Here is a 27,655-nt window from a genome sequence, read left to right as displayed (position 1 = left end):
TGCACTGAAATGGATAGAAAATTGGTTTGTAGACAGGAATCAAAAAGTAGAAATAAAAAGGGTTGTTTCTGAATGGTAGGCAGTGACCTGTGAGCTTCCACAAGGATTGGTACTTAGACCCCAGCTGTTCACAATATTCATTCATGATTTAGGTGAGGGAACTAAATGTACTACCCCAGAATTTGCAGATGACACAGAGCTGGGTGGTTGGGAAAACTGTGAGGGGGATGCAGCGATATCGCAATGTGATTTGTACAGACTGAGTGAATGGGCAAATGCATAGCAGATGCAGCATAATGTGGATAAGTATCAGGTGATTTATTTTGGGCACCAAAAGTAGGAAGACAGATGATGATTTGAATGGCTGTAAATTGAGACAGGAAAATGTTCAGTGAGACCTGGGAGTCCTCATGTACCACCCACTAAGTGCTCAGGCACAGCAGGCAGTAAAGGTGGCAAACTCTGTGCTGATCTTCACAGTGAGAGGATTGGAATTCAGGGATAAGGATTTCTTGTTGGATTTATACAGGGCGGTAGGAAGGCCACACCTGGAATGCTGTGTGCAGTTCTGGTCTCCTTATCTGAGGAAGGATGTCGATGGAGTGCAATGAAGGTTTCCCAGATGGATTCCTGGGATGCCAGGGCTGACCAATAAAGGCAGGGTCAATTAGTTTGGAATATATTCACTGAAGTTCAGGTGAAGAAGGAGAGGGCTGGATCTCATCTCCAACAAGACTGGAGGGAGTCAGGACAGAGCTCCCGAAGGCTGGGGGACCTGGAACACGTGCTCCTTGTGTTGACAGTCTGGGGGGGAAGAGCTTTTCTCTCTGTGTTGCCCTGTGTAATTGCTGTGTTGTTGGGTTTGACAGGCTGCCCTTATTTCAGGCCAGTGCCTTTGCGTTCCTTGCTCCTGCTCGAGCCATTCTGTCCCTGGAGAAATGGAAATGTAATAACTCAGGTAAGGGGAGAGTTTGACACTCACTGCTCGGGATGAAGGGGGCGGGGGGGGGGGGTGGGATCAGAGTGTGGGACAGAGTTCAGGATGGGGTCCTGCAGGCTCCTCACTGGCTCAGGGGCAAGGCCATGACTTCCAGCTCCTTGCAAACAGACATTTTCACGGATGCTCATCTCAATGTCCAGCATCCTCCCAGGAACTTTCCTTCCCTTACTGCTCTGCATGTTCAGACATAGGAGCAGCAGGAGGCCGCTCAGCCCATCCAGTCTGCTCCGCCATTCAATCAGATTGTGGCTGACCTGATCACCCACCACTTCCCTTTCCTGCCTGTTCCCCATCGCCCTCGATTCCCCCTCCCTCCTCTCTGTCTCAGCCTTTAGTGACCCAGCCTTGCCATCCCTCTGTGGGAGAGAATCCCACAGCCTCACTCCCCTCAGAGAGGAGAAACTCCTCCACATCTCTCTCATCAGTGGGTGACCCCTTTCTCTGAGAGTACACCCTCTGGTCCCAGACTCTCCCACAAGGGGGAACAACCTCTCCATATCCCTTAGGATCTTGTACATTTCAGCAAGGTCTCCTGTCATTCCTCTGAGCTCCAGTCAGTACAAGCCCACCCTACGCAAGCTGTCCTCATAAGAGAGTCCCTCCATCCCCAGGATCAGCCAAGTGAATCTTCTCTGGACTGCCTCCAATGGCGCGTGCGCGCGCGTGTGTCACACACGTCCCTCACACACTCACTGATAGGGTCAGGGGCATTAGGCTACTGTTCTTTGACTCTCTCTCTGTTTTCCCCATGTCCTTACCTTTAAGATGTAACCTTTAGGAATAGCTCTGAAGTGATGGACACTTCGCATATTTGGCATCCCAGGATCCGAGAGGTAAGGCTCTCTCAGAGGTACTCCTTAATTTTGGTCACAGCTCCCTCAACGTCTTCTCGTTGATGGTGTGCCCTTTCAGACCCAGGTCTGGCTGAGAGGGACAGGAGTCACGAGGAGAGGTGGTCGGGAGGGGAGGGGGTAAGGTGGGAGTATTGTTGGTGACAGTGTCAGGGTGCACCATTAACTGAAGGGGTCCCTCTGTCTCTCTCCCGGTGCTGCACTGAGGCAGTCAGCAGAGACGGCTGATGAAGTGATCCTGTCCCTCCCTCTCTCTCTCAGCTCCCTGACTCTGGGATGCTGGCTCCATCCCGGACATCCAGCTCCGAGCTGTTGTGTGAAACCTCTCTGTGTAGCTGTGGGAGATTCCCAGGTGGACTGTGGTCCCAGCAAGTGTCTGTCAGACCCAGGCGGATGGCTGGGAGACACTGAGGGACCCACCTCGGTGAGTGACACTTGTCACCGGACCCTACCCTCTATCCTTCAGATCCCATGTCCCTCCCGATGGCTCCCAGCCCGGAGTGGGAACACATTGGCCCAGCCGTGTGCGTTGGGCGCAGTGGTGAGAGTACTGTTAGACATGGGACACAGAGCTGGTGATGTGCCCAAGCCTCAATGGGACTGGGGGGTGGATATGTGACCTTCTGACAGGCCAGGGGATTGTGGGGGGGGGTTAATCCGCGTCACGTTTCCATTACTCCCATAGACAAGCCCCACGGATGAGGCGGGGGGGGGGAATTGGGACTGGAGTGGGATGAGAAAGCAGGGAGGGAGATAGCCTAAGTGGAGCTCTGTGACCCTGGGGCCGGTGGGAGAGGGGGATGGCCAGAATTCCCCCTGGCCTATCCTGAGCGTGCTGGCCATCAGAAGGTTGGTGTTCCTGTGTGATGTTCGGGAATGTCAGGGTGGGCTGGTTTGGACAGATCTTCTCTTTGTCCCCACTGAGGGGTGCCTGGCTGTGACAAGGCAGTTCACCATGGCTCAGCTCTCTGAGACTGGGGTGGTGTGGGGGGGAAGGGGCTCCAAGGCTATTCTGCCCCTCTAGTCCAGTGGAGTGACTTGCCCCTCTGCCCACCACAGATCCAAGGCGCCATCATCATGTCCTCGCTGGTGGAGGTGCTGATCGGGTTGCTGGGTCTGCCTGGCATTCTGCTGAACTACATCGGACCTTTGACCATCACCCCAACAGTGGCTCTGATTGGCCTGTCCGGCTACCAGGCAGCTGGCGAGCGAGCTGGGCAGCACTGGGGCATTGCCATGCTGTGAGTATGGGTACGCAGCTTTGGCTGCGGTGGAGAGGCAGTGGGCCGGGGCTGGCATTGGGGAGGGGATACTGTGGGATTGCTCAGGGGTGGTGCCAGGCTGAAGGAAGCATTTGTCACGTGGTTAGCTCACCCCTCCCCCACCCCCACCCCCAAAGACTGCGGTCATGCCCTGCCCCAAGGAGTTGGGTGGAGGGGTGGGAGCAGGAAAGGGGGTTGTCCTTCCCGTCAGGACTCGGTGAGCGTGAGGAGGGGGAAAGGGAGGGATTAGGAAGGGATAGTGACCTCTCAGTCTGGAGCTGTCCGCTGTCAGTAACAGGGCTGCAGTGAGTCTGCTGTTCCACCCAGAAACTGATGGCCTGCCCCCCAGTTCCACAGGCGTTACAACTCACCGGCTCCCCTCTCCCTCCAGTGTCCACGGCTCTGGGTGTGGAGGTCCGCAGATGGGGCTCTGAAGTGCCCTCGGATGCAGGGGCAGGCTGTGACGTCCTGAGTTGGTGGGATAGTACAGTGGGTTGTCGATGAGGGAGCGTTGCTGACCATGTGAGTGGGCACATGCTGTAGACGCTCTCCCTCTATCCGGCTGTGTGCCCCAGTGCAGTACCAGGTCCATGCCAAGGCTGAGTTGGCAACCTCCCTGATGGAGGGAGCAGGGTTCCCGGACAAAGGGAGCGGGGTTCCCGGACAAAGGGAGCGGGGTTCCCGGACGGAGGGGGTGGTATTCCCGGACGGAGGAAGCGGGGTTCCGGGATGGAGGGAGCAGGGTTCCCGGACGGAGGGAGCAGGGTTCCCGGACGGAGGGAGTGGTATTCCCGGACGGAGGAAGCGGGGTTCCGGGATGGAGGGAGAGGTATTCCCAGACGGAGGAAGCGGGGTTCCGGGATGGAGGGAGCAGGGTTCCCAGACGGAGGGAGCAGTCCCAGATGTAGAGAGCGGGATTCCCGAACAGTGGGAGAGGTTTCCCGGACTGAGGGAGTGAGGTTCCCGGACTGAGGGCACAGGTTTCCCAGACGAAGTGTGCGGTATTCCCGGATGGAGGGAGCAGTATTCCCGGACAGAGGGAGCGATATTCCCGGACAGAGGGAGCGAGGTTCCCGGACGGAGGGAGCAGTATTCCCGGATGGAGGGAGCGAGGTTCCCGGACAGAGGGCACAGGTTTCCCGGACGGTGGGAGTGGTATTCCCGGACGGAGGGAGTAGGGTTCCCGGACGGAGGGATCGAGGTTCCTGGACGGAGGGAGCAGTATTCCTGAACGGAGGGAGCGAGGTTCCCAGATGGAGAGAGCGGTATTCCTGGATAGAGGGCACAGGTTTCCTGGGCAGAGTGCGTGGTATTCCCGGGAGGAGTGCGCGGTATTCCCAGACGGAGGGAGCGGTGTTCCCGGACGGAGGGAGTTGTGTTCCCAGAAGGAAGGAACGAGGTTCCCGGACGGAGGGAGCGGTATTCCTGGACAGAGGGCACAGGTTTCCCGGACGGAATGCGCGGTATTCCCGGACGAAGGGAGCGGGGTTTCGGGATGGAGGGAGCGGTATTCCCAGACAGAGGGCGCAGTATTCCCGGACGGAGGGCGCAGTATTCCCGGACGGAGGGCGCGGGTTTCCCGGACGGCGGGAGCGGTATTCCCGGACAGAGGGAGCAGTATTCCCGGACGGAGGGCGCAGTATTCCCGGACGGAGGGCGCGGGTTTCCCGGACGGCGGGAGCGGTATTCCCAGACAGAGGGCGCAGTATTCCCGGACGGAGGGCGCGGGTTTCCCGGACGGCGGGAGCGGTATTCCCGGACAGAGGGCGCAGTATTCCCGGACGGAGGGCGCGGGTTTCCCGGACGGCGGGAGCGGTATTCCTGGACGGAGGGAGCGGGTTTCCCGGACGGCGGGAGCGGTATTCCCGGACAGAGGGAGCAGGGATGACTCACTGCCGCTCCAGCCCTGAACGTTGCCGGTGTGTTTATTTCCCTCCCAGGACCATCTTCTTGGTGCTGTTTTTCTCTCAGTACGCTCGCAATGTGAAACTTCCCCTTCCGGTTTATAAATACAAGAAAGGTTGGACTGCCTACAAGCTGCAGCTCTTTAAGATGTTCCCGGTGAGTACACTGGTCCAGGTTACAGGCAGCACGCACTCACTCACTCCCTGGCTTTTCACAGCTTACCATCCTGCCTGGAGACCGGCAAAATCCCACCCCTCTCCCCACAGAGCGATCTGATTCCCCGGTGAGCAAATGGATCTCTCGAGAAGGACTCGAACCCCCCAGGGAGAGGCTGGATCTCCAGCCAGCAAACGGATTCCCTGACAGGGACCTGATCCCCAGTGATCGAAATCGATCCGTCAGGGAGTGACTGGGGTGTCCTGAGGAGGGAGTGACTGGCGTGTCGAGAGGGCGATGGGGTGGGGATGGAGGGGGTGAGCATTTGCTGGGTCCTGTTGGGATCTTGCTGTGCTATCAGAGCCGGGCTTTTCCCCTGGGAGGGTTGAGCTGAGGTTGGGCAGCAGAGTGCTCTTGGCAAGGTGGCACCCTCTCAGTGCTGTGCCAAATCCTCCAGCAGATGGCAGACTGCATGGCAGTGTAGTGATTGCGTCTGACTGACTCCCAGCTCCTCCTTTCTGGCTGTTGTCCTGCAGATTATCTTGGCCATCCTGGTCTCGTGGTTCCTGTGCTTTATCTTCACCGTGACGGATGTTTTCCCACCGGACAGTAGTCAGTATGGATACTACGCTCGGACTGATGCTCGGAAAGGTGTCCTCTCTGTCGCTCCGTGGTTCAAAGTTCCTTACCCCTGTAAGTCTGCTACGTAGCCGTGAGACTGTAACTGCCTGTCCTCCATGATCAGAGTGTTGGGCCATACCAGCGCAGATTTAACCCTCTGTCACGGCAGAGCCCTATACAATGGACTGCTCCACATCACTGGCTGCTTAAACCAGCATCAAACACGGGAGATCTCAGAGCGCTCTCTACTGTTCTCCATGACCCCTCACCCACACTGTACCTACACTGTACCCACACTGTACCCCCTCACCCACACTGTACCCCCTCACCCACACTGTACCCACACTGTACCCCCTCACCTACACTGTACCCACACTGTACCCCCTCACCCACACTGTACCCCCTCACCCACACTGTACCCACACTGTACCCCCTCACCTACACTGTACCCACACTGTACCCCCTCACCCACACTGTACCCCCTCACCCACACTGTACCCCCTCACCCACACTGTACCCCTCACCCACACTGTACCCCCTCACCCACACTGTACCTACACTATACCCCCTCACCCACACTGTACCTACACTGTACCCCTCACCCACACTGTTCCTACACTGTACCCCTCACCCACACTGTTCCTACACTGTACCCCTCACCCACACTGTACCCCCTCACCCACACTGTTCCTACACTGTACCCCTCACCCACACTGTACCCACACTGTACCCCTCACCCACACTGTACCCCCTCACCCACACTGTACCCACACTGTACCCCTCACCCACACTGTACCCCCTCACCCACACTGTTCCTACACTGTACCCCTCACCCACACTGTACCCCCTCACCCACACTGTACCCACACTGTACCCCTCACCCACACTGTACCCCCTCACCCACACTGTTCCTACACTGTACCCCCTCACCCACACTGTACCCCCTCACCCACACTGTATCCCCTCACCCACACTGTTCCTACACTGTACCCCTCACCCACACTGTACCCCCTCACCCACACTGTTCCTACACTGTACCCCTCACCCACACTGTACCCCCTCACCCACACTGTATCCCCTCACCCACACTGTTCCTACACTGTACCCCTCACCCACACTGTACCCCTCACCCACACTGTACCCCCTCACCCACACTGTTCCTACACTGTACCCCTCACCCACACTGTACCCCTCACCCACACTGTACCCCCTCACCCACACTGTTCCTACACTGTACCCCCTCACCACACTGTACCCCCTCACCCACACTGTACCCCTCACCCACACTGTTCCTACACTGTACCCCCTCACCCACACTGTTCCTACACTGTACCCCTCACCCACACTGTTCCTACACTGTACCCCTCACCCACACTGTACCCCCTCACCGACACTGTTCCTACACTGTACCCCTCACCCACACTGTACCCCTCACCCACACTGTACCCCTCACCCACACTGTTCCTACACTGTACCCCTCACCCACACTGTACCCCCTCACCCACACTGTTCCTACACTGTACCCCTCACCCACACTGTACCCCCTCACCCACACTGTACCCCCTCACCCACACTGTACCCCTCACCCACACTGTTCCTACACTGTATCCCCTCACCCACACTGTACCCCTCACCCACACTGTACCCCTCACCCACACTGTACCCACACTGTACCCCCTCACCCACACTGTACCCCTCACCCACACTGTACCCCCTCACCCACACTGTACCCCTCACCCACACTGTTCCTACACTGTATCCCCTCACCCACACTGTACCCCTCACCCACACTGTACCCCTCACCCACACTGTTCCTACACTGTATCCCCTCACCCACACTGTACCCCTCACCCACACTGTACCCCTCACCCACACTGTACCCCCTCACCCACACTGTACCCACACTGTACCCCCTCACCCACACCGTTCCTACACTGTACCCCTCACCCACACTGTATCCCCTCACCCACACTGTACCTGCACTGTACCCCCTCACCCACACTGTACCCCCTCACCGACACTGTTCCTACACTGTACCCCTTACCCACACCGTACCCCTCACCCACACTGTACCCCCTCACCCACACTGTTCCTACACTGTACCCCTTACCCACACCGTACCCCTCACCCACACTGTACCCCCTCACCCACACTGTACCCCTCACCCACACTGTATCCCCTCACCCACACTGTTCCTACACTGTACCCTCTCACCCACACTGTACCCCCTCACCCACACTGTACCCCTCACCCACACTGTACCCCCTCACCCACACTGTTCCTACACTGTACCCCTTACCCACACCGTACCCCTCACCCACACTGTACCTACACTGTACCCCTTACCCACACCGTACCCCTCACCCACACTGTACCCCCTCACCCACACTGTACCCCTCACCCACACTGTACCCCTCACCCACACTGTACCCCCTCACCCACACTGTTCCTACACTGTACCCCTTACCCACACTGTACCCCTCACCCACACTGTACCCCCTCACCCACACTGTACCCCTCACCCACACTGTACCCCCTCACCCACACTGTACCCCTCACCCACACTGTATCCCCTCACCCACACTGTACCCCCTCACCCACACTGTACCCACACTGTACCTACACTGTACCCCCTCACCCACACTGTACCCTCTCACCCACACTGTACCCCCTCACCCACACTGTACCCCTCACCCACACTGTACCCCCTCACCCACACTGTACCCCTCACCCACACTGTACCCCCTCACCCACACTGTTCCTACACTGTACCCCTCACCCACACTGTACCCCCTCACCCACACTGTACCCACACTGTACCTACACTGTACCCCCTCACCCACACTGTACCCTCTCACCCACACTGTACCCTCTCACCCACACTGTACCCCCTCACCCACACTGTACCCCTCACCCACACTGTACCCCCTCACCCACACTGTACCTACACTATACCCCCTCACCCACACTGTTCCTACACTGTACCCCCTCACCCACACTGTACCCCCTCACCCACACTGTACCCCTCACCCACACTGTACCTACACTGTACCCCTCACCCACACTGTACCCACACTGTACCCCTCACCCACACTGTACCCCCTCACCCACACTGTACCTACACTGTACCCCTCACCCACGCTGTTCCTACACTGTACCCCTCACCCACACTGTACCCCCTCACCCACACTGTTCCTACACTGTACCCCTCACCCACACTGTACCCACACTGTACCCCTCACCCACACTGTACCCCCTCACCCACACTGTACCTACACTGTACCCCTCACCCACGCTGTTCCTACACTGTACCCCTCACCCACACTGTACCCCCTCACCCACACTGTTCCTACACTGTACCCCCTCACCCACACTGTACCCCCTCACCCACACTGTACCCCCTCACCCACACTGTTCCTACACTGTACCCCCTCACCCACACTGTACCCCCTCACCCACACTGTACCTACACTGTACCCCTCACCCACGCTGTTCCTACACTGTACCCCTCACCCACACTGTTCCTACACTGTACCCCCTCACCCACACTGTACCCCCTCACCCACACTGTACCCACACTGTACCCCTCACCCACACTGTACCCCCTCACCCACACTGTTCCTACACTGTACCCCCTCACCCACACTGTTCCTACACTGTACCCCTCACCCACACTGTACCCCCTCACCCACACTGTACCTACACTGTACCCCTCACCCACGCTGTTCCTACACTGTACCCCCTCACCCACACTGTACCTCCTCACCCACACTGTACCCCTCACCCACACTGTACCCCTCACCCACACTGTTCCTACACTGTACCCCCTCACCCACACTGTTCCTACACTGTACCCCCTCACCCACACTGTACCCCCTCACCCACACTGTTCCTACACTGTACCCCCTCACCCACACTGTACCCCTCACCCACGCTGTTCCTACACTGTACCCCCTCACCCACACTGTTCCTACACTGTACCCCCTCACCCACACTGTTCCCACACTGTACCCCCTCACCCACACTGTACCCCCTCACCCACACTGTTCCTACACTGTACCCCTCACCCACACTGTACCCCCTCACCCACACTGTACCCCCTCACCCACACTGTACCCCTCACCCACACTGTTCCTACACTGTATCCCCTCACCCACACTGTATCCCCTCACCCACACTGTACCCCCTCACCTACACTGTACCCCTCACCCACACTGTTCCTACACTGTATCACCTCACCCACACTGTACCCCTCACCCACACTGTACCCCCTCACCCACACTGTACCCCCTCACCCACACTGTTCCTACACTGTATCCCCTCACCCACACTGTACATACACTGTATCCCCTCACCCACACTGTATCCCCTCACCCACACTGTACCCCCTCACCCACACTGTACCCCCTCACCCACACTGTTCCTACACTGTACCCCTCACCCACACTGTACCCCCTCACCCACACTGTTCCTACACTGTACCCCTCACCCACACTGTACCCCCTCACCCACACTGTACCTACACTGTACCCCTCACCCACACTGTACCCCCTCACCCACACTGTACCCCCTCACCCACACTGTTCCTACACTGTACCCCTCACCCACACTGTACCCCCTCACCCACACTGTACCCCTCACCCACACTGTATCCCCTCACCCACACTGTACCCCCTCACCCACACTGTACCCACCCTGTACCCCCTCACCCACACTGTACCCACACTGTACCCCCTCACCCACACTGTACCCCTCACCCACACTGTACCCCCTCACCCACACTGTACCCCTCACCCACACTGTATCCCCTCACCCACACTGTACCCCCTCACCCACACTGTTCCTACACTGTACCCCTCACCCACACTGTACCCCCTCACCCACACTGTACCCCTCACCCACACTGTATCCCCTCACCCACACTGTACCCCTCACCCACACTGTACCCACACTGTACCCCCTCACCCACACTGTACCCCTCACCCACACTGTACCCCTCACCCACACTGTTCCTACACTGTACCCCCTCACCCACACTGTACCCACACTGTACCCCCTCACCCACACTGTTCCTACACTGTACCCCCTCACCCACACTGTTCCTACACTGTACCCCTCACCCACACTGTACCCCCTCACCCACACTGTACCCCTCACCCACACTGTTCCTACACTGTACCCCTCACCCACACTGTACCCCCTCACCCACACTGTACCCCCTCACCCACACTGTTCCTACACTGTATCCCCTCACCCACACTGTACCCCTCACCCACACTGTTCCTACACTGTACCCCCTCACCCACACTGTTCCTACACTGTACCCCTCACCCACACTGTACCCCCTCACCCACACTGTTCCTACACTGTACCCCCTCACCCACACTGTTCCTACACTGTATCCCCTCACCCACACTGTACCCACACTGTACCCCCTCACCCACACTGTTCCTACACTGTACCCCCTCACCCACACTGTACCCACACTGTACCCCCTCACCCACACTGTTCCTACACTGTACCCCCTCACCCACACTGTTCCTACACTGTACCCCTCACCCACACTGTACCCCCTCACCCACACTGTTCCTACACTGTACCCCCTCACCCACACTGTTCCTACACTGTACCCCTCACCCACACTGTACCCCCTCACCCACACTGTACCCCTCACCCACACTGTTCCTACACTGTACCCCTCACCCACACTGTACCCCCTCACCCACACTGTACCCCCTCACCCACACTGTTCCTACACTGTATCCCCTCACCCACACTGTACCCCTCACCCACACTGTTCCTACACTGTACCCCCTCACCCACACTGTTCCTACACTGTACCCCTCACCCACACTGTACCCCCTCACCCACACTGTTCCTACACTGTACCCCCTCACCCACACTGTTCCTACACTGTACCCCTCACCCACACTGTACCCCCTCACCCACACTGTACCCCTCACCCACACTGTTCCTACACTGTACCCCTCACCCACACTGTACCCCCTCACCCACACTGTACCCCCTCACCCACACTGTTCCTACACTGTATCCCCTCACCCACACTGTACCCCTCACCCACACTGTTCCTACACTGTACCCCCTCACCCACACTGTTCCTACACTGTACCCCTCACCCACACTGTACCCCCTCACCCACACTGTTCCTACACTGTACCCCCTCACCCACACTGTTCCTACACTGTACCCCCTCACCCACACTGTACCCCTCACCCACACTGTTCCTACACTGTACCCCTCACCCACACTGTACCCCCTCACCCACACTGTACCCCCCACCCACACTGTTCCTACACTGTACCCCCTCACCCACACTGTTCCTACACTGTACCCCTCACCCACACTGTACCCCTCACCCACACTGTTCCTACACTGTACCCCCTCACCCACACTGTACCCCCTCACCCACACTGTTCCTACACTGTATCCCCTCACCCACACTGTACCCCTCACCCACACTGTTCCTACACTGTACCCCCTCACCCACACTGTACCCCCTCACCCACACTGTTCCTACACTGTACCCCCTCACCCACACTGTTCCTACACTGTACCCCCTCACCCACACTGTTCCTACACTGCACCCCCTCACCCACACTGTTCCTACACTGTACCCCTCACCCACACTGTACCCCCTCACCCACACTGTACCCCTCACCCACACTGTACCCCCTCACCCACACTGTACCCCCTCACCCACACTGTACCCCCTCACCCACACTGTTCCTACACTGTACCCCCTCACCCACACTGTACCCCCTCACCCACACTGTTCCTACACTGTACCCCTCACCCACACTGTTCCTACACTGCACCCCCTCACCCACACTGTTCCTACACTGTACCCCTCACCCACACTGTACCCCTCACCCACACTGTACCCACACTGCACCCCCTCACCCACACTGTTCCTACACTGTACCCCTCACCCACACTGTACCCCTCACCCACACTGTTCCTACACTGTATCCCCTCACCCACACTGTTCCTACACTGTACCCCTCACCCACACTGTACCCCTCACCCACACTGTTCCTACACTGTACCCCTCACCCACACTGTACCCCCTCACCCACACTGTACCCACACTGTACCCCCTCACCCACACTGTACCCCTCACCCACACTGTTCCTACACTGTACCCCCTCACCCACACTGTACCCCTCACCCACACTGTTCCTACACTGTACCCCCTCACCCACACTGTAACCCTCACCCACACTGTACCCACACTGTACCCCCTCACCGACCCCTCACTGACCCCTCACCCACACTGTACCCCCTCACCCACACTGTACCCACACTGTACCCCCTCACCCACACTGTACCCCCTCACCCACACTGTACCCCTCACCCACACTGTACCCCCTCACCCACACTGTTCCTACACTGTACCCCCTCACCCACACTGTACCCCCTCACCCACACTGTACCCCTCACCCACACTGTACCCCCTCACCCACAGTGTACCCCCTCACCCACACTGTACCCCCTCACCCACACTGTACCCCTCACCCACACTGTTCCTACACTGTATCCCCTCACCCACACTGTACCCCTCACCCACACTGTACCCCTCACCCACACTGTACCCACACTGTACCCCCTCACCCACACTGTACCCCTCACCCACACTGTACCCCCTCACCCACACTGTACCCCTCACCCACACTGTTCCTACACTGTATCCCCTCACCCACACTGTACCCCTCACCCACACTGTACCCCTCACCCACACTGTTCCTACACTGTATCCCCTCACCCACACTGTACCCCTCACCCACACTGTACCCCTCACCCACACTGTACCCCCTCACCCACACTGTACCCACACTGTACCCCCTCACCCACACCGTTCCTACACTGTACCCCTCACCCACACTGTATCCCCTCACCCACACTGTACCTGCACTGTACCCCCTCACCCACACTGTACCCCCTCACCGACACTGTTCCTACACTGTACCCCTTACCCACACCGTACCCCTCACCCACACTGTACCCCCTCACCCACACTGTTCCTACACTGTACCCCTTACCCACACCGTACCCCTCACCCACACTGTACCCCCTCACCCACACTGTACCCCTCACCCACACTGTATCCCCTCACCCACACTGTTCCTACACTGTACCCTCTCACCCACACTGTACCCCCTCACCCACACTGTACCCCTCACCCACACTGTACCCCCTCACCCACACTGTTCCTACACTGTACCCCTTACCCACACCGTACCCCTCACCCACACTGTACCTACACTGTATCCCCTCACCCACACTGTTCCTACACTGTACCCCTTACCCACACCGTACCCCTCACCCACACTGTACCCCCTCACCCACACTGTACCCCTCACCCACACTGTACCCCTCACCCACACTGTACCCCCTCACCCACACTGTTCCTACACTGTACCCCTTACCCACACTGTACCCCTCACCCACACTGTACCCCCTCACCCACACTGTACCCCTCACCCACACTGTACCCCCTCACCCACACTGTACCCCTCACCCACACTGTATCCCCTCACCCACACTGTACCCCCTCACCCACACTGTACCCACACTGTACCTACACTGTACCCCCTCACCCACACTGTACCCTCTCACCCACACTGTACCCCCTCACCCACACTGTACCCCTCACCCACACTGTACCCCCTCACCCACACTGTACCCCTCACCCACACTGTACCCCCTCACCCACACTGTTCCTACACTGTACCCCTCACCCACACTGTACCCCCTCACCCACACTGTACCCACACTGTACCTACACTGTACCCCCTCACCCACACTGTACCCTCTCACCCACACTGTACCCTCTCACCCACACTGTACCCCCTCACCCACACTGTACCCCTCACCCACACTGTACCCCCTCACCCACACTGTACCTACACTATACCCCCTCACCCACACTGTTCCTACACTGTACCCCCTCACCCACACTGTACCCCCTCACCCACACTGTACCCCTCACCCACACTGTACCTACACTGTACCCCTCACCCACACTGTACCCACACTGTACCCCTCACCCACACTGTACCCCCTCACCCACACTGTACCTACACTGTACCCCTCACCCACGCTGTTCCTACACTGTACCCCTCACCCACACTGTACCCCCTCACCCACACTGTTCCTACACTGTACCCCTCACCCACACTGTACCCACACTGTACCCCTCACCCACACTGTACCCCCTCACCCACACTGTACCTACACTGTACCCCTCACCCACGCTGTTCCTACACTGTACCCCTCACCCACACTGTACCCCCTCACCCACACTGTTCCTACACTGTACCCCCTCACCCACACTGTACCCCCTCACCCACACTGTACCCCCTCACCCACACTGTTCCTACACTGTACCCCCTCACCCACACTGTACCCCCTCACCCACACTGTACCTACACTGTACCCCTCACCCACGCTGTTCCTACACTGTACCCCTCACCCACACTGTTCCTACACTGTACCCCCTCACCCACACTGTACCCCCTCACCCACACTGTACCCACACTGTACCCCTCACCCACACTGTACCCCCTCACCCACACTGTTCCTACACTGTACCCCCTCACCCACACTGTTCCTACACTGTACCCCTCACCCACACTGTACCCCCTCACCCACACTGTACCTACACTGTACCCCTCACCCACGCTGTTCCTACACTGTACCCCCTCACCCACACTGTACCTCCTCACCCACACTGTACCCCTCACCCACACTGTACCCCTCACCCACACTGTTCCTACACTGTACCCCCTCACCCACACTGTTCCTACACTGTACCCCCTCACCCACACTGTACCCCCTCACCCACACTGTTCCTACACTGTACCCCCTCACCCACACTGTACCCCTCACCCACGCTGTTCCTACACTGTACCCCCTCACCCACACTGTTCCTACACTGTACCCCCTCACCCACACTGTTCCCACACTGTACCCCCTCACCCACACTGTACCCCCTCACCCACACTGTTCCTACACTGTACCCCTCACCCACACTGTACCCCCTCACCCACACTGTACCCCCTCACCCACACTGTACCCCTCACCCACACTGTTCCTACACTGTATCCCCTCACCCACACTGTATCCCCTCACCCACACTGTACCCCCTCACCTACACTGTACCCCTCACCCACACTGTTCCTACACTGTATCACCTCACCCACACTGTACCCCTCACCCACACTGTACCCCCTCACCCACACTGTACCCCCTCACCCACACTGTTCCTACACTGTATCCCCTCACCCACACTGTACATACACTGTATCCCCTCACCCACACTGTATCCCCTCACCCACACTGTACCCCCTCACCCACACTGTACCCCCTCACCCACACTGTTCCTACACTGTACCCCTCACCCACACTGTACCCCCTCACCCACACTGTTCCTACACTGTACCCCTCACCCACACTGTACCCCCTCACCCACACTGTACCTACACTGTACCCCTCACCCACACTGTACCCCCTCACCCACACTGTACCCCCTCACCCACACTGTTCCTACACTGTACCCCTCACCCACACTGTACCCCCTCACCCACACTGTACCCCTCACCCACACTGTATCCCCTCACCCACACTGTACCCCCTCACCCACACTGTACCCACCCTGTACCCCCTCACCCACACTGTACCCACACTGTACCCCCTCACCCACACTGTACCCCTCACCCACACTGTACCCCCTCACCCACACTGTACCCCTCACCCACACTGTATCCCCTCACCCACACTGTACCCCCTCACCCACACTGTTCCTACACTGTACCCCTCACCCACACTGTACCCCCTCACCCACACTGTACCCCTCACCCACACTGTATCCCCTCACCCACACTGTACCCCTCACCCACACTGTACCCACACTGTACCCCCTCACCCACACTGTACCCCTCACCCACACTGTACCCCTCACCCACACTGTTCCTACACTGTACCCCCTCACCCACACTGTACCCACACTGTACCCCCTCACCCACACTGTTCCTACACTGTACCCCCTCACCCACACTGTTCCTACACTGTACCCCTCACCCACACTGTACCCCCTCACCCACACTGTACCCCTCACCCACACTGTTCCTACACTGTACCCCTCACCCACACTGTACCCCCTCACCCACACTGTACCCCCTCACCCACACTGTTCCTACACTGTATCCCCTCACCCACACTGTACCCCTCACCCACACTGTTCCTACACTGTACCCCCTCACCCACACTGTTCCTACACTGTACCCCTCACCCACACTGTACCCCCTCACCCACACTGTTCCTACACTGTACCCCCTCACCCACACTGTTCCTACACTGTATCCCCTCACCCACACTGTACCCACACTGTACCCCCTCACCCACACTGTTCCTACACTGTACCCCCTCACCCACACTGTACCCACACTGTACCCCCTCACCCACACTGTTCCTACACTGTACCCCCTCACCCACACTGTTCCTACACTGTACCCCTCACCCACACTGTACCCCCTCACCCACACTGTTCCTACACTGTACCCCCTCACCCACACTGTTCCTACACTGTACCCCTCACCCACACTGTACCCCCTCACCCACACTGTACCCCTCACCCACACTGTTCCTACACTGTACCCCTCACCCACACTGTACCCCCTCACCCACACTGTACCCCCTCACCCACACTGTTCCTACACTGTATCCCCTCACCCACACTGTACCCCTCACCCACACTGTTCCTACACTGTACCCCCTCACCCACACTGTTCCTACACTGTACCCCTCACCCACACTGTACCCCCTCACCCACACTGTTCCTACACTGTACCCCCTCACCCACACTGTTCCTACACTGTACCCCTCACCCACACTGTACCCCCTCACCCACACTGTACCCCTCACCCACACTGTTCCTACACTGTACCCCTCACCCACACTGTACCCCCTCACCCACACTGTACCCCCTCACCCACACTGTTCCTACACTGTATCCCCTCACCCACACTGTACCCCTCACCCACACTGTTCCTACACTGTACCCCCTCACCCACACTGTTCCTACACTGTACCCCTCACCCACACTGTACCCCCTCACCCACACTGTTCCTACACTGTACCCCCTCACCCACACTGTTCCTACACTGTACCCCCTCACCCACACTGTACCCCTCACCCACACTGTTCCTACACTGTACCCCTCACCCACACTGTACCCCCTCACCCACACTGTACCCCCCACCCACACTGTTCCTACACTGTACCCCCTCACCCACACTGTTCCTACACTGTACCCCTCACCCACACTGTACCCCTCACCCACACTGTTCCTACACTGTACCCCCTCACCCACACTGTACCCCCTCACCCACACTGTTCCTACACTGTATCCCCTCACCCACACTGTACCCCTCACCCACACTGTTCCTACACTGTACCCCCTCACCCACACTGTACCCCCTCACCCACACTGTTCCTACACTGTACCCCCTCACCCACACTGTTCCTACACTGTACCCCCTCACCCACACTGTACCCCCTCACCCACACTGTTCCTACACTGTACCCCCTCACCCACACTGTACCCCCTCACCCACACTGTACCCCTCACCCACACTGTTCCTACACTGTACCCCTCACCCACACTGTACCCCTCACCCACACTGTTCCTACACTGTACCCCCTCACCCACACTGTACCCTTCACCCACACTGTACCCCCTCACCCACACTGTACCCCCTCACCCACACTGTTCCTACACTGTACCCCCTCACCCACACTGTTCCTACACTGTACCCCTCACCCACACTGTACCCCCTCACCCACACTGTACCCCTCACCCACACTGTACCCCCTCACCCACACTGTACCCCCTCACCCACACTGTACCCCCTCACCCACACTGTTCCTACACTGTACCCCCTCACCCACACTGTACCCCCTCACCCACACTGTTCCTACACTGCACCCCCTCACCCACACTGTTCCTACACTGTACCCCTCACCCACACTGTACCCCTCACCCACACTGTACCTACACTGTATCCCCTCACCCACACTGTTCCTACACTGTACCCCTCACCCACACTGTACCCCTCACCCACACTGTTCCTACACTGTACCCCTCACCCACACTGTACCCCCTCACCCACACTGTACCCACACTGTACCCCCTCACCCACACTGTACCCCTCACCCACACTGTTCCTACACTGTACCCCCTCACCCACACTGTACCCCCTCACCCACACTGTACCCCTCACCCACACTGTTCCTACACTGTACCCCCTCACCCACACTGTAACCCTCACCCACACTGTACCCACACTGTACCCCCTCACCGACCCCTCACTGACCCCTCACCCACACTGTACCCCCTCACCCACACTGTACCCACACTGTACCCCCTCACCCACACTGTACCCCCTCACCCACACTGTACCCCTCACCCACACTGTACCCCCTCACCCACACTGTTCCTACACTGTACCCCCTCACCCACACTGTACCCCCTCACCCACACTGTACCCCTCACCCACACTGTACCCCCTCACCCACAGTGTACCTACACTGTACCCCCTCACCCACACTGTACCTACACTGTACCCCCTCACCCACACTGTTCCTACACTGTACCCCTCACCCACACTGTTCCTACACTGTACCCCTCACCCACACTGTACCCCCTCACCTACACTGTTCCTACACTGTACCCCTCACCCACACTGTACCCTCTCACCCACACTGTACCCACACTGTACCCCCTCACCGACCCCTCACTGACCCCTCACCGACTCTGTAGTATAGTGGGCTGTCGGAGCATGCGGTAGGCCATTCACGCCTGCCTGGGATAGTGAGAAATGCCTTCATCCCGAGAGTCCCAGGGTTTGGGGAAGAAACAGAACTACGTTAGGTGTACCAGCCATGATCAGACTGAATGGTGGGTCGGGCTCAGGGGCCGAATGGCCTACTCCTGCTCCTGTGTTCATTGAACCAGTTTGCGCACAGCAAGCTCCCACAAAGGTATGGCAGGTGTTGGTCTGCTCAGCGGATCCATGTCCCCCACACTCTGGGATCCTCCCATGTACCTGGCAGCTCCTGGTCTGAGGTGGTGACTGTGTGTGCGGTCATGGGCAGCCATTCAGCCCACACAGTGGGGGTGCTACCTTCAGAGAGTGGTGTTGGAATGTCTGCCTGCGTTGTGAATGTGAATCCGTCTTGGCAATGGGAAGAGCACCTTCCAATTCTGGGATTCATGGGGAACTCACTCCTGTAGCCTCTGGTCAGGGGGTTCAGGGAGCAAGACCCCCAGAGCTGGAATAGGCTGCATGTGGAGCCCATCACACTCCTTGGGAAGGGTCTGGATTAGTGGGTACACTCCATCTCTCTCTCTCTCTCTCTCTCTGTGCCAGCCTGACCATGTGTCTTGTTGCCTCCATCAGGTCAGTGGGGTTTGCCCACAGTCTCGGCCGCGGGGGTAATTGGCATGCTGAGTGCTGTTGTTGCTAGCATCATTGAATCCATCGGTGATTACTATGCCTGTGCCCGGTTATCCTGTGCCCCACCTCCGCCAGTCCATGCCATTAACAGGTAGGTCAACTCTCTCACACTCTCTCTCTCTCGGGCTTTCAATCTGACTTGCCCAGCTTGATCTCTCCATCTCCCTCACCCCACTTTCTGATCCACAAGCCCCCACATCCTCTCTCCCCATCTCCTCCCCACCACATCTCTCTCTCTCTCCCCTTTCTATGAATGTCTTTATCTCCCCCTTTTGTCAATCTCCTTGTTCTCTTGCTCCCCTGCCCAGTCTTGCCCTCCCCCTCACACTCTTTTGCGCTCTCTCTCTCTCTCTCGCTCTTTCCCCCACCTCCCCAAGTCTGGACGCCATCAGAATCCTGGAGGCCTGATAGTTTCACACCCAGAGTGCAGAGACCGATCATACCCCAGAGAATGGCTCTTCACTCGAGGGCATTGGGCAACAAGACCTCGCAGAGATGTTCAGACAGGGGAGGTAGTGAGGGTTGGGCACTGAGGGGGGAGGTAGTGAGGGCTGGGCACTGAGGGAGCAGGTAGTAAGGGTTGGGCACTGAGGGAGCAGGTAGTGAGGGTTGGGCACTGAGGGGGGAGGTAGTGAGGGCTGGGCACTGAGGGAGCAGGTAGTGAGGGTTGGGCACTGAGGGGGGAGGTAGTGAGGGCTGGGCACTGAGGGAGCAGGTCGTGAAGGTTGGGCACTGAGAGGGGAGGTAGTGAGTGTTGGGCACTGAGGGGGGAGGTAGTGAGGGCCGGGCACTGAGGGAGCAGGTAGTAAGGGTTGGGCACTGAGGGGGGAGGTAGTGAGGGTTGGGCACTGAGGGATCAGGTCGTGAAGGTTGGGCACTGAGGGAGCAGGTAGTGAGGGTTGGGCACTGAGGGGGGAGGTAGTGAGGGCTGGGCACTGAGGGGGGAGGTAGTGAGGGCTGGGCACTGAGGGAGCAGGTAGTGAGGGTTGGGCACTGAGGGGGGAGGTAGTGAGGGCTGGGCACTGAGGGAGCAGGTAGTGAGGGTTGGGCACTGAGGGGGGAGGTAGTGAGGGCTGGGCACTGAGGGATCAGGTCGTGAAGGTTGGGCACTGAGGGAGCAGGTAGTGAGGGTTGGGCACTGAGGGGGGAGGTAGTGAGGGCTGGGCACTGAGGGGGGAGGTAGTGAGGGCTGGGCACTGAGGGAGCAGGTAGTGAGGTTCGGGCACTGAGGGAGCAGGTAGTAAGGGTCGGGCGCTGAGTGGGCGGTAGTGAGGGTTGGGCACTGAGGGGGGAGGTAGTGAGGGCTGGGCACTGAGGGAGCAGGTAGTAAGGGTCGGGCGCTGAGTGGGCGGTAGTGAGGGTTGGGCACTGAGGGATCAGGTCGTGAAGGTTGGGCACTGAGGGAGCAGGTAGTGAGGGTTGGGCACTGAGGGGGGAGGTAGTGAGGGTTGGGCACTGAGGGAGCAGGTAGTGAGGGTTGGGCACTGAGGGGGGAGGTACTGAGTTTCGGGCACTGAGGGAGCAGGTAGTGAGGGTTGGGCACTGAGGGGGGAGGTAGTGAGGTTCGGGCACTGAGGGAGCAGGTAGTAAGGGTCGGGCGCTGAGTGGGCGGTAGTGAGGGTTGGGCACTGAGGGATCAGGTCGTGAAGGTTGGGCACTGAGGGAGCAGGTAGTGAGGGTTGGGCACTGAGGGGGGAGGTAGTGAGGGTTGGGCACTGAGGGAGCAGGTAGTGAGGGTTGGGCACTGAGAGGGGAGGTTGTGAGGTTCGGGCACTGTGGGAGCAGGTATTGAGGGTTGGGCACTGAGGGGGGAGGTAGTGAGGGTTGGGCACTGAGGGATCAGGTCGTGAAGGTTGGGCACTGAGGGAGCAGGTAGTGAAGGTTGGGCACTGAGGGATCAGGTCGTGAAGGTTGGGCACTGAGGGAGCAGGTAGTGAGGGTTGGGCACTGAGAGGGGAGGTAGTGAGGTTCGGGCACTGAGGGATCAGGTAGTGAGGGTTGGGCACTGAGGGGGGAGGTACTGAGGTTCGGGCACTGAGGGAGCAGGTATTGAGGGTTGGGCACTGAGGGGGGAGGTAGTGAGGTTCGGGCACTAAGGGAGCAGGTAGTAAGGGTCGGGCGCTGAGTGGGCGGTAGTGAGGGTTGGGCACTGAGGGATCAGGTCGTGAAGGTTGGGCACTGAGGGAGCAGGTAGTGAGGGTTGGGCACTGAGGGATCAGGTCGTGAAGCTTGGGCACTGAGGGAGCAGGTCGTGAGGGTTGGGCACTGAGAGGGGAGGTAGTGAGGTTCGGGCACTGAGGGAGCAGGTATTGAGGGTTGGGCACTGAGGGGGGAGGTAGTGAGGTTCGGGCACTGAGGGAGCAGGTAGTAAGGGTCGGGCGCTGAGTGGGCGGTAGTGAGGGTTGGGCACTGAGGGATCAGGTCGTGAAGGTTGGGCACTGAGGGAGCAGGTAGTGGGGGTGGGCACTGAGGGGGGAGGTAGTGAGGTTCGGGCACTGAGGGAGCAGGTAGTGGGGGTGGGCACTGAGGGGGGAGGTAGTGAGGTACGGGCACTGAGGGAGCAGGTAGTGAGGGTTGGGCACTGAGGGGGGAGGTAGTGAGGTTCGGGCACTGAGGGAGCAGGTAGTAAGGGTCGGGCGCTGAGTGGGCGGTAGTGAGGGTTGGGCACTGAGGGATCAGGTCGTGAAGGTTGGGCACTGAGGGAGCAGGTAGTGAGGGTTGGGCACTGAGGGGGGAGGTAGTGAGGGTTGGGCACTGAGAGGGGAGGTAGTGAGGTTCGGGCACTGAGGGAGCAGGTAGTGAGGGTTGGGCACTGAGGGGGGAGGTAGTGAGGTTCGGGCACTGAGGGAGCAGGTAGTAAGGGTCGGGCGCTGAGTGGGCGGTAGTGAGGGTTGGGCACTGAGGGATCAGGTCGTGAAGGTTGGGCACTGAGGGAGCAGGTAGTGAGGGTTGGGCACTGAGTGGGGAGGTAGTGAGGTTCGGGCACTGAGGGATCAGGTCGTGAAGGTTGGGCACTGAGGGAGCAGGTAGTGAAGGTCGGGCACTGAGGGATCAGGTCGTGAAGGTTGGGCACTGAGGGAGCAGGTAGTGAGGGTTGGGCACTGAGAGGGGAGGTACTGAGGTTCGGGCACTGAGGGAGCAGGTAGTAAGGGTCGGGCGCTGAGTGGGCGGTAGTGAGGGTTGGGCACTGAGGGATCAGGTCGTGAAGGTTGGGCACTGAGGGAGCAGGTAGTGAGGGTTGGGCACTGAGGGGGGAGGTAGTGAGGGTTGGGCACTGAGGGGGGAGGTAGTGAGGTTCGGGCACTGAGGGAGCAGGTAGTAAGGGTCGGGCGCTGAGTGGGCGGTAGTGAGGGTTGGGCCCTGAGGGATCAGGTCGTGAAGGTTGGGCACTGAGGGAGCAGGTAGTGAAGGTTGGGCACTGAGGGATCAGGTCGTGAAGGTTGGGCACTGAGGGAGCAGGTAGTGAGGGTTGGGCACTGAGAGGGGAGGTAGTGAGGTTCGGGCACTGAGGGAGCAGGTAGTAAGGGTCGGGCGCTGAGTGGGCGGTAGTGAGGGTTGGGCCCTGAGGGATCAGGTCGTGAAGGTTGGGCACTGAGGGAGCAGGTAGTGAAGGTTGGGCACTGAGGGATCAGGTCGTGAAGGTTGGGCACTGAGGGAGCAGGTAGTGAGGGTTGGGCACTGAGGGATCAGGTCGTGAAGGTTGGGCACTGAGGGAGCAGGTAGTGAGGGTTGGGCACTGAGAGGGGAGGTAGTGAGGTTCGGGCACTGAGGGAGCAGGTAGTAAGGGTCGGGCGCTGAGTGGGCGGTAGTGAGGGTTGGGCCCTGAGGGATCAGGTCGTGAAGGTTGGGCACTGAGGGAGCAGGTAGTGAAGGTTGGGCACTGAGGGATCAGGTCGTGAAGGTTGGGCACTGAGGGAGCAGGTAGTGAGGGTTGGGCACTGAGAGGGGAGGTAGTGAGGTTCGGGCACTGAGGGATCAGGTAGTGAGGGTTGGGCACTGAGGGGGGAGGTAGTGAGGTTCGGGCACTGAGGGATCAGATAGTGAGGGTTGGGCACTGAGGGGGGAGGTAGTGAGGTTCGGGCACTGAGGGAGCAGGTAGTGAGGGTTGGGCACTGAGAGGGGAGGTAGTGAGGTTCAGGCACAGAGGGAGCAGGTAGTGTGGGTTAGGCACTGAGGGAGCAAGTAGTGAGGGTTGGGCACTGAGGGGGGTAGTGAGGGAGCAGGTAGTGAGGGTTGGGCACTGGGAGGAGGTAGTGAGGGTTGGGCACTGAGGGGGTTAGTGAGGGAGCAGGTAGTGAGGTTCGGGCACTGAGGGAGCAGGTAGTGAAGGTTAGGCACTGAGTGAGAGGTAGTGAGGGAGCAGGTCATGAGGTATGGGCACTGTGTGGGAGAGTTGTAGTGATGGGTGGGGTCAAATGACTGGGTCTCCCTTGGCCCCTGTTGGGTTGACTGGTCAGGCCTCTCCCTGTGTCCAATGTGCTGCAGTTGGAGCTGTTCCACACATGAAGGCAGCACACTGCAGTCGAGCAGCCGGTGGGTATTGGGCTGGGAATAGCCGGTGGTGAGGAATTGCTAACGTGTGTATGGTTACTGACAGCTGTCACTCTCTTCATAGGGGCATCATGGTGGAAGGCTTGTCCTGTGTCCTGGATGGACTGTTTGGAACGGGAAATGGCTCCACATCATCCAGCCCCAACATCGGGGTGTTGGGAATCACCAAGGTGGGCTGCTGGCGGGCACTGTTCCCCCTTCCATCCCAGCACCTTTGGAAGTGTCCCAGCCATGATCTAACTTCCTCCTCCCTTCCACTCTGCTGGGTCTGTTGAGTCTGTTGAGTCACTGACTGATTGAGAATCTGAGGAGAAAGTGTCTATCCCGACAGGTTCTCAAACCCACAAGAACGCTGTTCTGAGCAACTTGGTGTTCACGCTGGTTTGTGCTCACAAAACAAGCCATTTGACAAGTGATTTCACTCCCAGTGGTTAGCTGGGATCAATGAGACTTGCCTCATTATTACAGGCCGGATTGTTTGATGGCCTGTAATGTTACGCAATGGTCTGGAGCTGGTTCAGAGAGACGGATAGAGAGGGAGGGTTGTAGGCGTGGGGGGTTGCGGGAGCGTGTTCCTGCTTGCTGCTCTGTTTCTGGTCCTTTGCTTCCTTTAAGGATGTTCCGAAGAGCAGTGCACTCCCCTTTCACAGAGTGTTCCAGTGTGTTGGGTGCTGTGAGTGCAGGTACACTGGACTCACACTGACACTGAGCAACCACTTAAAACTGCCTCTGAACGTGCATCCGTCTGTCTGGGAAACAGATTGGAAAACAGGTTGAGAAACCTCGAAATTTCACTGTGTCCAGCCAGCTGAGCTGCCAGTTCTCTTGCCCCAGTGAGAGGGTCAAATACTCTGACGGGGGCAATTCACCCCCTCAGTAAGGTAGGGGGAGGTCAGTGTGACAGCCATGGCAGGGGCTGGCTAAAGGCACCTTTCAGTTCAACAGCCACAGCTTTCGATCCCAGAGACGGGCACTGTGCCACTCAGAGTAACTTGGAGCAATGGCGAGCTCTTTACCCAGGGTGCATTGCTGCAGGGAAATGGCTCTAAGTCTTGGAGAGGGAATGGCCTCACAGTGGGGTTTCTCTGCCAGTTGGTATGATGGGTAAAGACGTCTTCATTCTCTGAATCTGTGCACGGATGGGTGTGTGTGGCAGGGTGCTCTGTGAGGAAGTTTGAGGGTGTGAGAGTGGGTGTATGTGGATGTGTTGTGTGTGTGGGAATGAGTGTGGAAGGTGAGGGGGAGCGCGGTGGTGGTGTGTGTGGGACGTGGACCAAGCGCACAGACATGGGGCGGGTTTACTTTGGGAAACATGGTCAGCACAGGCGTGTTGGACCGCAGGGTTTGTTTCCGTGTTGTATGACTCTGTTTTACTGCTCCTCGGATGCTGCCTGAACTGCTGTGCTTTTCCAGCACCACTAATCCACTGTCCCTCATGGCAATGCCATACTGAGTGCAGGCTACCAGTCAGCAAGGTGATTTTGTGATGGCTGATATGGCCTCCTTACTCTGGTAACATTATCTCTCTCTCTCTCTCTCTCTCTGTGTTTGTGTCTAGGTGGGGAGCAGGAGGGTGATCCAGTATGGAGCTGCAATGATGGTGCTCCTGGGGACAATCGGCAAGTTTAGTGCACTGTTTGCCTCCTTGCCAGACCCTGTGCTCGGAGCATTGTTCTGCACTTTATTCGGTACGTTGGTGTCAGGAAGCTGCTGTGGGTTGTTATTTTCCACATCCCATAGCTCAGTGTGACAGGGTGGGTATGTGACAGTGCAGATGTCAGCTCCTGATCCACTCACAGGGCAACTCAGTCAGGTTGGCACCTCCGAATCAGGCACTCACCTGCAGATTCCAGATCAGGAATTCATTGAGGGGCCGAATGGCAGGCTCTCCTGATGAAACTCAGACAAAAGGGATATGACTGTCTCAGTTCAGTCAGCGTCAGGTCATACTGTACAGGGCCAATATTAACAGCAAGGCATTAAGCTCAATGAAGGCACTCTGAACAAGGTCAGAGTCTAAAATTAGCAGCAACATTGCGCAGGATAAATCTCCAAGTAATATTTGATACAGAAGCAGGCAGGCATGACCTACATGGAGGGAAATGGCAAGCAAGGCATGTATTCAACTCATTGATCTCACAACAGAAGTCATCCTACAGAGCCCAGCCGCACTGAGGGTCAGTGCTGAGAGAATGCCACACTGTCAGAGGGTCAGTGCTGAGGGAGTGGGCACTGTCGGAGGGTCAGTGCTGAGGGAGTGGGCACTGTCAGAGGGTCAGTGCTGAGGGAGTGGGCACTGACGGAGGGTCAGTGCTGAGGGAGTGCCGCACTGTCGGATGGTCCGTGCTGAGGGAGTGCCGCACTGTCGGATGGTCAGTGCTGAGGGAGTGGGCACTATCGGAGGGTCAGTGCTGAGGGAGTGCCACACTGTCGGAGGGTCAGTGCTGAGGGAGCGCCGCACTGTCGGGAGGTCAGTGCTGAGGGAGTGGGCACTGTCAAGGGTCAGTGCTGAGGGAGTGCTGCACTGCCGGAGGGTCAGTGCTGAGGGAGTGCCGCACTGTCGGAGGGTCAGTGCTGAGGGAGTGCTGCACTGTCAGAGGATCAGTGCTGAGGGAGTGCCGCACTGTTGGAGGGTCTGTGCTGAGGGAGTGCCGCACTGTCCGAGGGTCAGTGCTGAGGGAGTGCCGCACTGTCGGAGGGTCAGTGCTGGGGGAGTGCCGCACTGTCAGAGGGTCAGTGCTGAGGGAGTGCCGCACTGTCGGAGGGTCAGTG

The 27,655-nt window shown here is 58.5% G+C and overlaps 1 protein-coding gene across 2 annotated transcripts in view; it reads left to right on the top strand.

The window, feature by feature from the left end:
• Positions 1–27,655, top strand: part of LOC122543048 (solute carrier family 23 member 2-like) — a 68,973-nt gene that overhangs the window by 26,951 nt on the left and 14,367 nt on the right. For both annotated transcript variants that reach the window (XM_087984454.1, XM_087984453.1), the window contains exons 6-13: positions 870–958; positions 1,766–1,833; positions 2,911–3,092; positions 5,054–5,174; positions 5,711–5,867; positions 20,276–20,423; positions 24,948–25,053; positions 26,442–26,571. In XM_087984454.1, coding sequence (XP_087840580.1) covers positions 870–958; positions 1,766–1,833; positions 2,911–3,092; positions 5,054–5,174; positions 5,711–5,867; positions 20,276–20,423; positions 24,948–25,053; positions 26,442–26,571 — 1,001 coding nt within the window. The remainder of the gene's footprint in view (positions 1–869; positions 959–1,765; positions 1,834–2,910; positions 3,093–5,053; positions 5,175–5,710; positions 5,868–20,275; positions 20,424–24,947; positions 25,054–26,441; positions 26,572–27,655) is intronic.

Source organism: Chiloscyllium plagiosum, unplaced genomic scaffold (assembly GCF_037043375.1).
Source record: "Chiloscyllium plagiosum isolate Xiang-an unplaced genomic scaffold, Cpla_swu_hap1 HiC_scaffold_48, whole genome shotgun sequence".
NCBI lineage: Eukaryota > Metazoa > Chordata > Chondrichthyes > Orectolobiformes > Hemiscylliidae > Chiloscyllium > Chiloscyllium plagiosum.
This window is presented reverse-complemented; position numbering and strand designations above follow the sequence as displayed.